The 13,400-nt window shown below is 40.1% G+C and overlaps 2 protein-coding genes across 2 annotated transcripts in view; both read left to right on the top strand.

Annotated features, from left to right (window-relative positions):
* Positions 1-6,924, top strand: part of LOC140947686 (uncharacterized) — a 33,780-nt gene extending 26,856 nt beyond the window's left edge. Inside the window, exons 22-28 of the mRNA XM_073396862.1 lie at positions 809-884; positions 1,550-1,652; positions 3,029-3,090; positions 3,832-3,951; positions 4,348-4,387; positions 4,875-4,964; positions 6,102-6,924. Coding sequence (XP_073252963.1) covers positions 809-884; positions 1,550-1,652; positions 3,029-3,090; positions 3,832-3,951; positions 4,348-4,387; positions 4,875-4,964; positions 6,102-6,199 — 589 coding nt within the window. The 3' untranslated portion in view covers positions 6,200-6,924. The remainder of the gene's footprint in view (positions 1-808; positions 885-1,549; positions 1,653-3,028; positions 3,091-3,831; positions 3,952-4,347; positions 4,388-4,874; positions 4,965-6,101) is intronic.
* Positions 6,925-8,331: 1,407 nt separating this feature from the next.
* Positions 8,332-10,507, top strand: LOC140948132 (transcription factor SOX-15-like). The gene has a single exon (XM_073397356.1). The coding sequence runs from the start codon at positions 9,491-9,493 to the stop codon at positions 10,226-10,228; it is 738 nt and encodes a 245-aa protein (XP_073253457.1). The 5' UTR covers positions 8,332-9,490; the 3' UTR covers positions 10,229-10,507.
* Positions 10,508-13,400: the final 2,893 nt, after the last annotated feature.

Here is a 13,400-nt window from a genome sequence, read left to right as displayed (position 1 = left end):
ATACAAACCCTTCTAAATTTTTTTGGGGTCGACCCAAAAAAAAATTAGAAGGGTTTGTATGGAGTTTTCTGAGTTTAACCGGCTAGCATCTTAGAGGCAATTTGCCCCGAAATGTTCATTTTTGGTAAGTAGGCCTCTTGGACATTGTTCTTTCAGAATATCCTGCCAAATCCCATAATTTCAGAAATTTCGTTTTTATGACGTCGTCACTTTAGTACTCTATTCTATTACGAATTTTTAGGTAGAGACTTCATTCCATAGCTCAAAAGGAGGTGGCAGGTGCCCAGCGGTTTTCGAGAAAACAAGGTTTGGGTGGGGGTGCTCAGTCTCACGGGCTCACAAACCACCTTTTGAGCAATAGAATCTGGCTATTTACGAATTTTTGCGAGAATGTCGTAGTGGCGGAAATAAGTTATCAAATGTTAGAAGGTATATCATTTTGAGACCGGGAGAGGGGTTAACCTCCTTCTATAAAGATACCAGTGCCAACTTTTCTGTTTAAAAAAGCACAATAAAGCTTTCCAGGGTGTCTATTTTTGGACAATACGAGAAAAAATACTTTAAATCATAAATCAAATCTCTTAGTCGTAGTCGTTCTCGTCCTCGAATCTAAATGTCTCTAATGTTTTGAATGCGAAGGTGCTTGTTTTTAGATCTCAGAAAATGAAAAAACAAAACAAGGCAAAGCGAAACAAAAAACATTCTCTAGAAGGCATTAAACAGAAAGCAAACACTCTTGACTAGTGTTTATATTGAAAAATGTATAACTGGTTTTCCAGCATTGTTTGTCCGATTCATTTTCCCTCAGATGCTCCTGTAACTCGGGATTCGTCATTCATAGTACAGATCCTACACGCTGTGTGGACATCAACGAGTGTCTCACGGTAGGAACCAAACCACACCCCACTTTGTTTTTTAAACGTCTCTGTTTCAGATAAATAATAAATATGGCAAATTCCAGGCTTGGTGAAAACTAGCAATAAAAAAATAATCTTCAATTTAGTTATCTCCCTGGCTACCAAAACTTGAGGAACACGCGTTTGATAACATTATATATTACATTATATTGCGGATTCATTAGCCCTACCCTCCCTTCCCAGAGGGTTACTTGATTTCAGAGGTAAGTATCGGGTTAGGTAAGTATTTCCACTGGACTAGTTTCAGTGTGATGGTGCCTGTTAGCGGCTGCTATGGAGACCTCCCTGCGGTGCCTGAATTACCTCGGGCCCTTCCCCGCTAACTTTTAAGGCACCAGTTCCCAAGCTTATCAATTGGCGATGAGTTTAAAATTTTAATTTTCATTAAAATGTACAGTATAGGCTACCACCAATGAAAATTTACACCTTCTTAAACTTAATAGCACAGCACCCATACCCCCAGCACCAACAATTGCAAAGGCCGCCTATATCATCCATCGTTTCACTTTACCCTCGGAAAGCATTCACTTCGGTACACAGATCCTAAAGTACTGTATAGAACAATATAAGGAGTTACTACTGTAGTACCAAATGGGTTTTAGTTTAACCTTTTTATTTCCTTTTAATTAAAGGATAATGGAGGCTGCCAACATAACTGCACCAACACGCCCGGGTCTTACCAATGCACTTGCCATCCAACTTTTAAAATACAATCTGACGGAAAGTCTTGCGGGCGTAAGTAGAAATCCTGTGTCTATGGAGGGTTATTAGGAAAAAGTGGGATATTGGTGAAAATATGGGCATACATATAACTACACCAATGGGCCTGGATCTTATTACCAGTGCACCTGCCACCCAAAATACAAACTAAAATCAGATGGAAGACTAGCGGTCATGAGTAGTAATTATGTGACTATAGAGGACCTCTCAGAGGTCACTCGGTCATAGGATATTAAGGTGAAGAACATTATAGGAATACGGGATAACTGCTCAAATACGCCGGGGTCGTACCAGTGCACCTGCCATCCAACATACAAACTGCAATCTGATCGAAAGTCTTTCGGGGTCTAGTAGTTGTGATGTGTCTGTAGAGAAGGTCTATAAGGGATTACTGGAAAACTTACTTGAAAAATTAGAGGGGTACGGGATATTTGGGGGAAATTAATGTGGTAGGGGATGTTTAGATACTGGCAAGTAAGCAATGATGTATCTAAACAGAAAGGGCTTATCAGGGTGTACTTGGATGCGAGACTCAAGTGAAAAACAATAGGGATACGGGATGTTTGGGAAAAAAATTGGAAATGGGGTAGCCTTGTTCCCAGGGTTCTCTTCTACCCGTCCTGTCTCTCGCTCCGTAGGGACGGGTAGCAGAGAACCCTGGGAACGAGATTGGTAATGGAGTTTGTATTTAGACGCGATTGTGGGATATCGAATTAATGTCAAATAAACCTCTTCTGATTGAACACGAGTTTCAGTGGTTGATAAGAAGTAGGACAGAACTAGAGAAAAAGACTCGCGAATGGGATTTTTTTTAACTCTTTATGTGTAAAATATTGACAAGATTGAGCCACCTAGATAGTCTCTTACAAGGAAACTGAATCCTCCTGTTTCCCGAAATTTAAATGACGTTCCCATGAGTCTCTGAAAGCAGAAAGCATTGAAATTAACGGGATACCGGATTTCAAAGTCTTAGTTGAAGGAATGAGTGGTACGGGATTTGAACAGCCCCTCTTAAGGGGGCCTTTCGTTTTCAATTTACTGTTCTAAGTTATTTGGCAGTACGGTGTTCAAAAACTATGCTTTTCTTTGTGAGTGTCCCGAGTTCTCCCGGGCCTCTGTTTCAAAACGAGGGTAGGTGCTCAGCCTTTGATATGGAAATCATTTTTCATTCTCAAGCAAATAAAACTCATTTTCACAAGAAAGGTTGTGCCCCTAGCCTCATTTTGAAAGTGAGGGTTTTTGGAACTCGGAATTGGCCTATGCGAAATGAAATTTCTTACCTCATCTGTCGCAAAAACTGTTGAAATGATTGCATTTCCCAGGTGAGAAATTGTTTTACATGTACAAATGTCGGACATGTTTTCATTGTAATTCTGTGTATTTTCTTCCAGACTGTCCTACTTGTAGTGAGTTCGAGACATTGTGGCAAACCGTTCAAGACCTAAAGGAACAGGTAGCTAATAAGAAAATGCAATGTATCATTATCTTTCGAATTCTGGCAAAATATCGAAACCCAGCTGGTCTATCAAGGAAAAAACGTTACCTAACAATACCACCTTTCAGTAGATTTGTGGACTATAGGAATCTCCTCAGTTTCTCGTATGAAATATTTCGAAACATTAAAAGGCCTTGAGTTCAATAAATGTATACTATTTTAGCTTGCTAGAACCTTTTAAGGTTTTTTAAAAAAGCTATTCCTTCTGAAAGAAGGCGTTGCTCCCTGCAAGAGAAGTTTAATCGTAAATCTTGGTGTTCCTCCGCTGTATTTGTTAATAACAAAAGACTTGGGAGAGACTCTATTTACCGTCAACTAGCGGTGTAGCTTGGCGTTATTTAACTTAAGCGGAGCAGGAAGCATAGTCGCCCTCGTCTCCGTCTCCTGCTTCGCGCACTTGAAAGTAATGATTGTTGTGGTAGCCGCGTGGCAGGCGATTGAAGAGGAAGGAAAGTAGAAATTAATAAGCGAGCAAGTAAAGGGACCCCGCGTTGGCCTTCAAATGCTTGGTACGCAGACTACGTATTAAGGGAGGTAATCGGGGTGTCGCAAGGTGACGTATACCGCGAAGGTATATTGGTTGGCTCGATGGTGTATTGATTTAACGCGGGATTGTAATTATTTGCAAGGTGGTGTATTGAATAGGTATAAGTTTATTGTAATTTACTCATTACTCACAAAATTGCTTTTTTGGTTTAGCTCGTCTCCGTTGAAGTTTGGAAGCAGAGTATTAATAGTCAAGGATGTATCTTTGACTCCAAATTTAAACCAAATGGAACCTCTTGGCGAAAAGAGCCGTGTGAAATTTGCCACTGTCAGGTACGTATTCTGTGTTTTCACTCACGTGGCCAGCATTTATGCAAATTTATTGGAAGGAAAGAAAGCGTTTACATAAGAAAAGAGTTCAACTCCCACATGACTGGTTTGGAACACAAACATGGCCGCCGTTTCATTGTTTTAGGACACAACTATGGCCGCCGTTTCATTGTTTTGGGACACAAATATGGCCGCCATAGCGTCATGTGAAAACACACAATATTCGAGGAAACTTACGTTATCAGTAATTATCGATAAAGTTATTTTTTATTCTTATTCCGAGAACGTCAGCAAAACAGCGAAAAAGTTATTTGGAAAGAAAAGTTGCTTTAAAAGATATTGCATTTCGAAGTTTGGTCAATTTGATCAATTTCAGACGTTAACATTTTTTTTTTTCAGGGTGGCCAAACACGCTGTGAGCCAATAAGAGGATGCATCAGTAAGAAATTTTATTACTATTGATAAAGGCAGAACCTGCTGATAAAGGTTATGACAGCCGTAATTTCACCCTTCCGCGCCTACTCTCTCGCGACCACGATATTTTTCGTGTTTTATATGGTGGCGGTGATCCCTTCATTTCAAACTTATTCCCAGTTCTTTTTCCCTCCCTACCATATTCCAAGGGAAAGGCCCTGGGAACAAGGTTGTCTTAGGTTGCGGTGATGTGTCTAGTTCTAAGTGTCGGGGAGGGGAGGGAGAAATTTCCCGCGCAACCAAGAAATGACTATTAGAAGTAAAAGTGTCCCAAGAAACAGTTTCACTGTATTGAAATTGACACAACACCTACCCATTCTGTCACACGCCACCTCCAACCAGCCCGTCAAAAAAAGGTTTGTGCCCTAATAATATTGCTTCTTCTGGTGACAAATTGCTTTGTGAGTTACACAGGAAAGCGCATAAAAATCTGCGTTTTGTTATTTTGTTAGATAAGGTGGCCTCCACCCCGACAACCATCAGAGGAAATGAACCACTTACAGATGAGGAAGATGATGATGACGTTGACGCCACTGCCGCAAGTAAGAAACATCAAGCATGCGCCTTAGCCTGAGAAAACAGCCGACATTCGCGACGCCACTACTGGGGTTCCTGCGAAATGACGTCTGAGGAACGAGTGCAGAAATTCAATACTGATGACTCGACACTACCCAAATCTGGGAGGTGCATCTGATTGGCTAAAAATTTGCCTTAACCAATCAGATGACGCGTCACTACCCAGATAAGGGTAGTGCTTCTGATTGGTTGAGGCAATTTTTTAGCCAATCAGACGCACCTCCCAGATTTGGGTAGTGACGCGTCATAAGTATGGAATTTCTGCGCTCTTTTCTCAGACGTCATTTCGCAGGGAACCCAGTAGTGGCGTCGTGAAATGTTGGCTGTTTCCTCAGGCTACGCAGTCTTATGGGTTAATAATTTCGTAACCTATTGCGTCTTAAATCGAAATCCCCGAAAAACTTACAGACAAATAGTGAACACGCTGTTCTAAAGCACTGCAAACGAGGTTATGCTCAAGTGGTGATGGCTTTGAGTTTTGTCCATCGTTAACTCTGTGTCATATGGAAAGGGTTAGTGGGGTGGGGTGGGGCTGATTTTTGGTTGTTCATCTTTTTTCATTGTTCATCCTTATATAAATGAAAATCTTCAGTATGTTGGGTTTTCTTTCAAAGTACCACTGAAGTGAATAACTTAGAAAAAGGCCTTCTCTCTACTTTTAGGTTTATTTTGATTTAAAAGGAATGATGCACGAAATCCCTCTTTCTTTGTCATTTTTTTTTTGTTTACTGAGTGTTTGTAATTTTGTCAAAAAGTGTATGAGGACAGAGGGCTTATTAAGCCCTGAAGAAAAGGGGCGGAAGGGGTATCGGAGGAGGTAAAGAAAAGAGCGAGATGTGGAAGTTCTGAAAGGGCAGGAAGAGGGAGAAATAAGGGGAAATTAACCAACAATGCTTAATATCTCGCAATTGAAAAGGAGTATGGGAGGAAGCCAAGGAGAAAAGGGTTGGAGTTTGGAGGTTTGAAGAAAAGGGACGGAAGGGGTATCGGAGGAGGTAAAGGAAAGAACGGGTGGTGGGAGTTCTGAAAGGGCCGGAAGGGGGAGAAATAGGGGGAAATTACCCAACAGTGCTTAATATCTCGCAAATATCTCGTAATTCCAGGTGGTGACAATTCGCCAACCACGTCTACCACGGACATAACCACTCCAGGAAGAAACGTCCTTACAAACAAACGCTTGCAGCCGGGAGGATCCAATTGATATTAAGGACCCCAGGGGGCGAACATCTGTTAATGTTGGGTGCTGAGGTGTATGAATATGAGGAGGTTTTTCAAACGCAGTATCTATTTAGGCAAAGTGGGGTTTTCATTTTTCATAGTTAGGCCATAAACAAGATGAAATAGTTGCATGCTTAGCCGTGGCTAACACTAACTCAAGAAGAGAAGTGACGAGAAGTCCTGGAAAACAGCGACAGGCTGCTTCTTCCAGAATTCTCCTTCTTGCTTTTGATTCTGTTAATGATAAAGGTCACCCCATTATCTCTTTTTTGCTTTTCTTCCTAGTAATAACCAAAGGTTACGAATTGCGGGCGACAACTATCGAAGGTCAAAACGCTTTTGCTCCATCGCTGTGCTTTGCGCAAGTTTCACATGACAAATAGTCAAAACACGCGTGATCAGATTGCGTTATGGGCATTTAGTAGAAGTCCAAACGGCAACGCGACGCATGCGTAATAACAACCTGGAGATTAGGATTGCGGCCTTTGTCGCCCGCAAAAAACATAAAGGGGATTATCAAAGACCACTGACACTCATATATTCTTTAAAGTTGGTGGAAAAGCAGACCGCCTTTAGCCCATAAGACAAACAACGTAGACGTAATTGCTTCTTCAAGCCACAGAATTTTTATTAATAGTGCACTTGTAGTAGTAAATGTTAAGGAAATGGTGACTATTTACATTAAAAATTATTCATGTTTGCTGGTTATCTTTGTCCATGATAAGTAAATCTTTGGGAGACCATGAATTCACCGTCGCGACCCTTACTAAACAGGGCCGCATATGGGTCTCGAATCAGATAAGAATTACAAAATGGGATGATATATCTTAGGCGAAACGTATATAAGGTGTGTTTTATGATTTTGGAACCGCTCTCTGCGGTTGGAATCGCTGGAATTGTTGAGAATCAGGATTTAACAAGATTAAGGGAGAGAAATTTGCAAAAGAGAAGTAAAACTACAAAGCTAAGGCTATTATTTTTATTGTTCAAAGTTTAGTATATTTCCAATACATCAATTTGCTAGACTTTTGAAAAAAATTAACTTTGAAATGTTCCAAGATTTCGGAAAAGAAACTGCTGTTACTGCGTTGTTACTGCCGGCTCCATGTCAACAGCAGCTTACTCGGACGTTTTCAACAGAATGAATCTATTTCATATATTCACCATGAACCATGTTTCATGGCCCGCAAATTAGGATGTCTCGATATCCTCTTCTGGTATCAGGTTCGAGTAGCAACGGGTGCATCCGTATCCCCGCTGCGCGCGCACTAGAAGCGAATGTCTAGTGAGAAGAGAGCAAAAGTGCTCGCCCCAGGCTCAGACGACACTGAAATCCGACACAGCCTCAATCACCCCCTAGTTCGAGTTAGTTTTCTACTGCCTAACTGATAACCTCATCTGGGTTCTCTCACGATGTGCAAATATAGCAAATAAATAATTACATACTCAACCGAAAGTTAGTCCAGACAAACTCTCTCAAAGAACCCTAGGCCAATCAACGAAAAATTTGCCTTATTTTTTACGCTGAAGTAGAGCTAAATAGTTAGGAATAAAAGCGACAGGGAATGCCGTCAAACGCTCAAATTCCGCTGGCTAGTCTACATATAATACAGCAGTTTCTTAATCTCGCGGCAGTAAACTGCTAGCTAGCAAGCAAGGAACTTCATGGTACGGAGTTATTGATTTCGCCTAGTTATTGCTGTACAAGACTATATAGTCACTCTCATGATCCATGCTTATTCCTTTATTTAGGTATTAAGAACGACAACTGCTCAATTTTCGTGGCTTCGTGGCCAGGTTTCTAAGTGTAAGTTAACTCAGGCGTTCTGGCGATATTTCTGTGGGCGTTTCGACTTTCGGGTCACTTGACCAATTTGCCTCGTGAGCATAAAATTAACGGTTCTTACAATAGTCTTTTCAAGACTGCAGGGGAATCTTTCTACGTGCAAACACACGCACGTATCGGCGTTCTAATTCAGTCTCAGCTGCTACAAATTGAAAAACGGCCAGCTTACTACTGATTATGCCAAAAAGTTCCAAAGTTTAGATCGAGATTTGTCTGGAAGTAGTAACCAGAATTTCAGTCGAAGAAATGAAACCGGATTCAGCGCAGGTGATATAGGAAATTTCTCTGACAGTTTCTACTGTACCGACTTTAATTTCTCGTGCAATTCTTTAATGGGTTTTTACCACCAGTGTCTGACGGGTCTGTCTTGAATAATCAAAAGCACCGTATAGGTCTATTAAAGTTTTGAGTTGCCTCTAGCATGCATAGCGCGTGTCAGGGTCAATACACGCGCGTGGCGCGACAATACACTTCACTTTTACACAGTAAGCATTTGTGGTATAAATGGCATAAACGTTATTATCACTCTGTAATTTTTTGCGAATTTCACCTCTAGGCTGCCACGATCACATTGATATGTGTAAAATGTATTGCTTTTAAATATCTTCTATATCAAAACTGCAAGCTAAAAACGGCGGCAAATGACAGAAAACCCTCACAACAGAAACTTGAATCGATGATAGGACCAACAAAGGACGGAAGCCAAGACAAAATTTTCAAAAACAAAGCAAAGACCATGCAGCTGATGCAGCCTTTATACCTGTAGATTAAAAAAGTAAACATACCTTAATTTCCACTTTTATAGATTTCTTAATTATTAAAATGCAATTTAGACATTTTATTGATTGTGACATTTGGGTCGTACCCCAAAGACTAGTATATGGGGAGTGCACCGCGCATAACAATTTCGGGCGGCTTCGAGAAGATGACCTTTTCATGTTATTTAAAATTAATATTAGACTTTTTATGCCGAGCGGCGTGTTTTAACCACATTGTTAAAAAGCGACGATGCATTTGCGGAACAGCCTTTATATTTCGGTAATCAAGAAGGTAGCGAGAACTTTGCTAAAAGTAATTGTTTGTTATGGTACTCTGCATTAAGACTTTCTCCCAATATGGAAAACGAAAGTTTTGATAAACATCCTTTCGCTTATTAAAATTTGACAAAATAATTTAGATATGATTCATTCTGAAAAGCTCGCTCTCTTAGATTGCAAAAATAAATAAATTGTGAAAGACACAAAAAGATAAGCTTTTAGCGAACGTGCCTGAACAATAAGAACTTTAACTAGCATATGCATTCAGTCCATTGTTAATTCAAATCAATCAGAAGACAATCAGATTTCCGATAAAAGGGCTAATATGTTTGTTAAATGCTTCATTCGCCGCTAATTTAGCGTACAGTACGGTCTAGCAGAGACGAACAACATGGATCTGCATCTGACAGCGCACGATGACCTTCACATCAAGCGACCGCTTAACTCCTTTATGGTTTGGGCCAAGGAACGAAGACGACAAATGAACAGGGACAACCCTAAAATGCGCAACGCAGAAATCAGCAAGATCCTGGGTGAGGAATGGAGGCAGCTGTCTGACGACGTGAAAAAGCCTTTTATAGAAGAGGCCATTCGCCTGAGGCGTCAACACAAGATTGATCATCCGAACTACAGGTATAGGCCCCGAAGAAAAAACCGCATGGAGCCAGTGAGCAGTGAGATTGCACAGAGCGACGGCTACTGCCAACCGTTTGCGCTGTACCCCAACGCACGCCCCGCGTCCTCTGGATACCTCAGCCATTCGATGCAACAGGAGTACAAGAGCGCCATTTACCCACCGCGCTATGGTATTGACAAGCATGGATACGCCAGTGAGCACGTCGCGAAACCTGGTAACGCTTCGGCGAGTTACATTGCGCCTTTTCCAGTCCGACCGTCGGAGGTCCCGTCCTGGAATAGCTACCTGTCGCCTAAAACACCACCTTATTACTTAGAACCTCCTCGCTTCTCAATCCCTTGCACTGAAAGCTCTGTCAGAGGAGTTATTCACCCTGGAAGCATCACACAGCCAAGGGAAAAGTTGTCTACAAGCCCGGGAGCCCAGGATGTGACAAGGAGTCACACCGCCTGGCCATACTTTGCCCTGAAGGCTGGACTGCAATACGCGTAAGAAACTGTTTGCCTTTTTGTTTCCAGTAAACACGAGGCGATTTTCTTTAACGGACTTAATACCTCAATAAAAAACCGAAGTGTATAGTTTGTCTGTTTCTTTTAGAAAGTTTTAATTTGCACGATGTAAAAATAAGCTTCTTAGACTTTTAGGTTTTCCTTTTCTGGCAATCTAGCATTAAGTTATTGGTATTGCTTAAATTCATTGTATTTTAGTTGTTGTTTTGGGTTTGTTTAATAATAAAAATTGAATTGTCTTGCGAAATAGCCATCTTCTGTGTGCATTACTCTTACGAAATGCTCTGACAGATTACTGTTCTAGAAAACCTGCCTTAGGTTTATTGCAGTCATTGATTTATAATGGAGAAATATTCGTCTTTTACGTGGCACAATCAGTCTCCGTATGTTGTCCAAAATAAATTGCTAGGGTCATTATTTTTTCCCATTCGTGCAAATACAACAGAAATTGACGAGGATATCACATAATTTTCAATTTGCCTTTTTCCACGCTGAACGTGTGAAAATCGACGCCGACCGTGTGAAATGTTATGTTCTCAAGCTATTGAGTAAATTTTGGTGTCAAAATCTTTGTCCAAAACAATCAACACGTGGTATTTATTGTCAGTCTTTTCTTATACTGCGCACCGCTTCGAAATTAAAAGGTTTCTTACCTAATAGTCCATTACAGAAAGCCACCTTTGAACATTTCATTTGAAAGGCTTCCTATCGCTGTAATATTATTTATTTTTTGTTCTTTTTTTATTTCTAGTAAAACGCTTGGCTGCTTTAGACTGTGTATTTAAAGCTTGTAAAGCGTTTATATGCTCGGTGATTGAGAAAATTTGACGGTTTAGAAGTTTACTTAGAACCTGAAGGAAACAAAAAAAGTTCCATGTTATCGAATGATTGCCAATGTAATGTTGGTTTGAAATCTTTAGACAATCAAAGAGCCGCACAAAAAGAAGCTTATAGAAAAAATTGTTTGGCGCTTACGCTTGTTAGATCGAGATTAGCATTAATCTTCTGCACGGAACGCGGATGATTCGAAAATAAGCCCAGGACCACCTCTTTTCTCGGTGGAATGATTCCCATATTTGCCATTTAATCCAATTTTGAGGCCAACTCTCCCTTGACCAGGAAAAACAATCATCAACACACCTTTTAAGGATGAAGGTCATGATCGTGAAGTCTGACTCAACTTCATAAGATGAACCAAACTAGCTCCTTTGTTTTTTTTCATTCTTCTTTTTTGTATTATATATTGTCGATGAGCAGACCTGCAATTTCTTTCAATAGCAAAATAACTCTCGTAAATGACACATCTTTACAGATATAAGAAAAATCGGTAGAATATAAGATTTAAGCAAATTTATCTTTCATAACTTTGATCTTTTCGGGCGTGGCAATACATGCTTTATTTATTTATTTTATTTATCTTATTTATTTGTTGCGGCACACGTACGATTTTATATTAAAAATTGTTTTTCATTTAGCTACGCGGTACATTGAAAATACACAACAATTAAGAAGCACCTGGTAAAATGCAAAATCAATTTCTTACACTTTATCACCAATGAGTGCTTGCATGAATTCATTCGATGAGTTTGTTGTTTTTTTATGTTTTAAGGTTCAAGAGCCGGACGCGGCTTGAAAAACAAGTCAAGCGTGGAGTAAATTGCTTTCTATAAACGGTAACTCGAGTGAAGCAAATTCGTTTCTTTTAGAACGCTTGTCGTGATTATCCGTCATAAAAAAGAAGAACTCCAGCGTGAAATAGACTCTTTAAAACAAATTTACGCTAAAAAAGAAGTTCGTTTTAGAGTTTCCGTGATGAATTTATTTTTCTGTAAACGACAATTTGTTGCGCTTTTGTTGAGCAATACGGCCGGTTATTAACGATCGCGTCTACATGTGGCTCCTAAGAATACGTTTAAAGGCTTTATTGTCTCACCAAAACAGTTCCGATCAAGCTTACATATTCACAACACAAGTTAAGAAAACGTGGAAACCATTTCAAAGAAGCCAATGCCTATTCTTGGAGTTTTTCATTACTTTTCACGGGCGCAAAATTTTACGATTTAACACCCAAAAGGACTCTCAGCTTCTGATGCATGATGGGCGAGCCCTAAACTGTCAAATATGCGAATAATCTCACCATCAATATTTCTAAGTTTATTTCGTGCGAAAAGCTATGTTATGTCATAACGTTTGTGAACCAGACAGCGAACTACATGTGGTATTTTTCAAGGAATTGTTTAGGCCTCGTGGCTCGAATTGTAATGACTTGTTTTTCTATTTTTCTTTCTCGGGAACTGTGCTCAAGACAGGAACTTAAGTAGCTAAACCAACAATAGTACCAACTGACATCCAGACAACACAATATTATTCATATCACAATAACTTTGTTTGCTCTTGAGCCAAGTGCCACGTCAATATTTGTAATACGCCGCGAAATATTCCCTGAGTTTCTTTACGCTGAAAGGTCGCGCAATACTGAAGTGCACAATACTAAAGAAATTCGAAAAAGTCTTTTTTTTCCCTTCAATTCCTTGGTTTTATCGAAGAATGTTACTCAGACAAGTCAATCACTTTTCCTGTCAATAGTGTTCACAGTACAGAGGAACTTTGATACAACGAAAGGCCAAGAGACTGGCAAAATATGTTCGCTCTAACGAGGTTTCCTTATAACGAGGTTCTTTTCCATATATTTTACTATTCTTTGGGTAAAATGTTCATCATACCGAGTACTTCGTTATATAGAGGTTCGTTATATCGAGGTTCCACTGCATAATATATATTCATGGAAAGGACAATTTCCGTAGCCAATTCAGTATGTCCCCGAGTATGCTAGCCTCCCCCGCAGGCGTTTTTAGGGAAGAAATACGAGCTCCCCTAAAAGCACCTGCGGGGGAGGCTACGAGTATGCCAAACCTTTGAATGTTTTCATCTTCAAATCGTTTTGAAATGAGAGGCCAAAAATAAGGAAAAAAAGGATAAAAGGAAACTCATGATCCAGAAAGTCGCTTGAAAAGCCATTGGTTTTTGTTGTTGTCATTGCAGAAAATGGTGGCGAAATCATGTACACGTATTCTAAATCCTGTATAGTAGGTTTCGCTCCTTTGCCTGTTGCTAATGGATACGTTAGAAAGATCATGCTAGTAAGTTGCTATGTA

This window comes from Porites lutea, chromosome 9, assembly GCF_958299795.1.
Source record: "Porites lutea chromosome 9, jaPorLute2.1, whole genome shotgun sequence".
Classification (NCBI taxonomy): Eukaryota; Metazoa; Cnidaria; class Anthozoa; order Scleractinia; family Poritidae; genus Porites; species Porites lutea.
The sequence above is the reverse complement of the archived record's forward strand: the minus strand, read 5'-3'. Positions and strand labels throughout refer to the sequence as shown.

Bases quoted from the DNA above. Each gene is read 5' to 3' on its own strand.
- LOC140948132 (XM_073397356.1), top strand. From the start codon at position 9,491: ATGGATCTGCATCTGACAGCGCACGATGACCTTCACATCAAGCGACCG.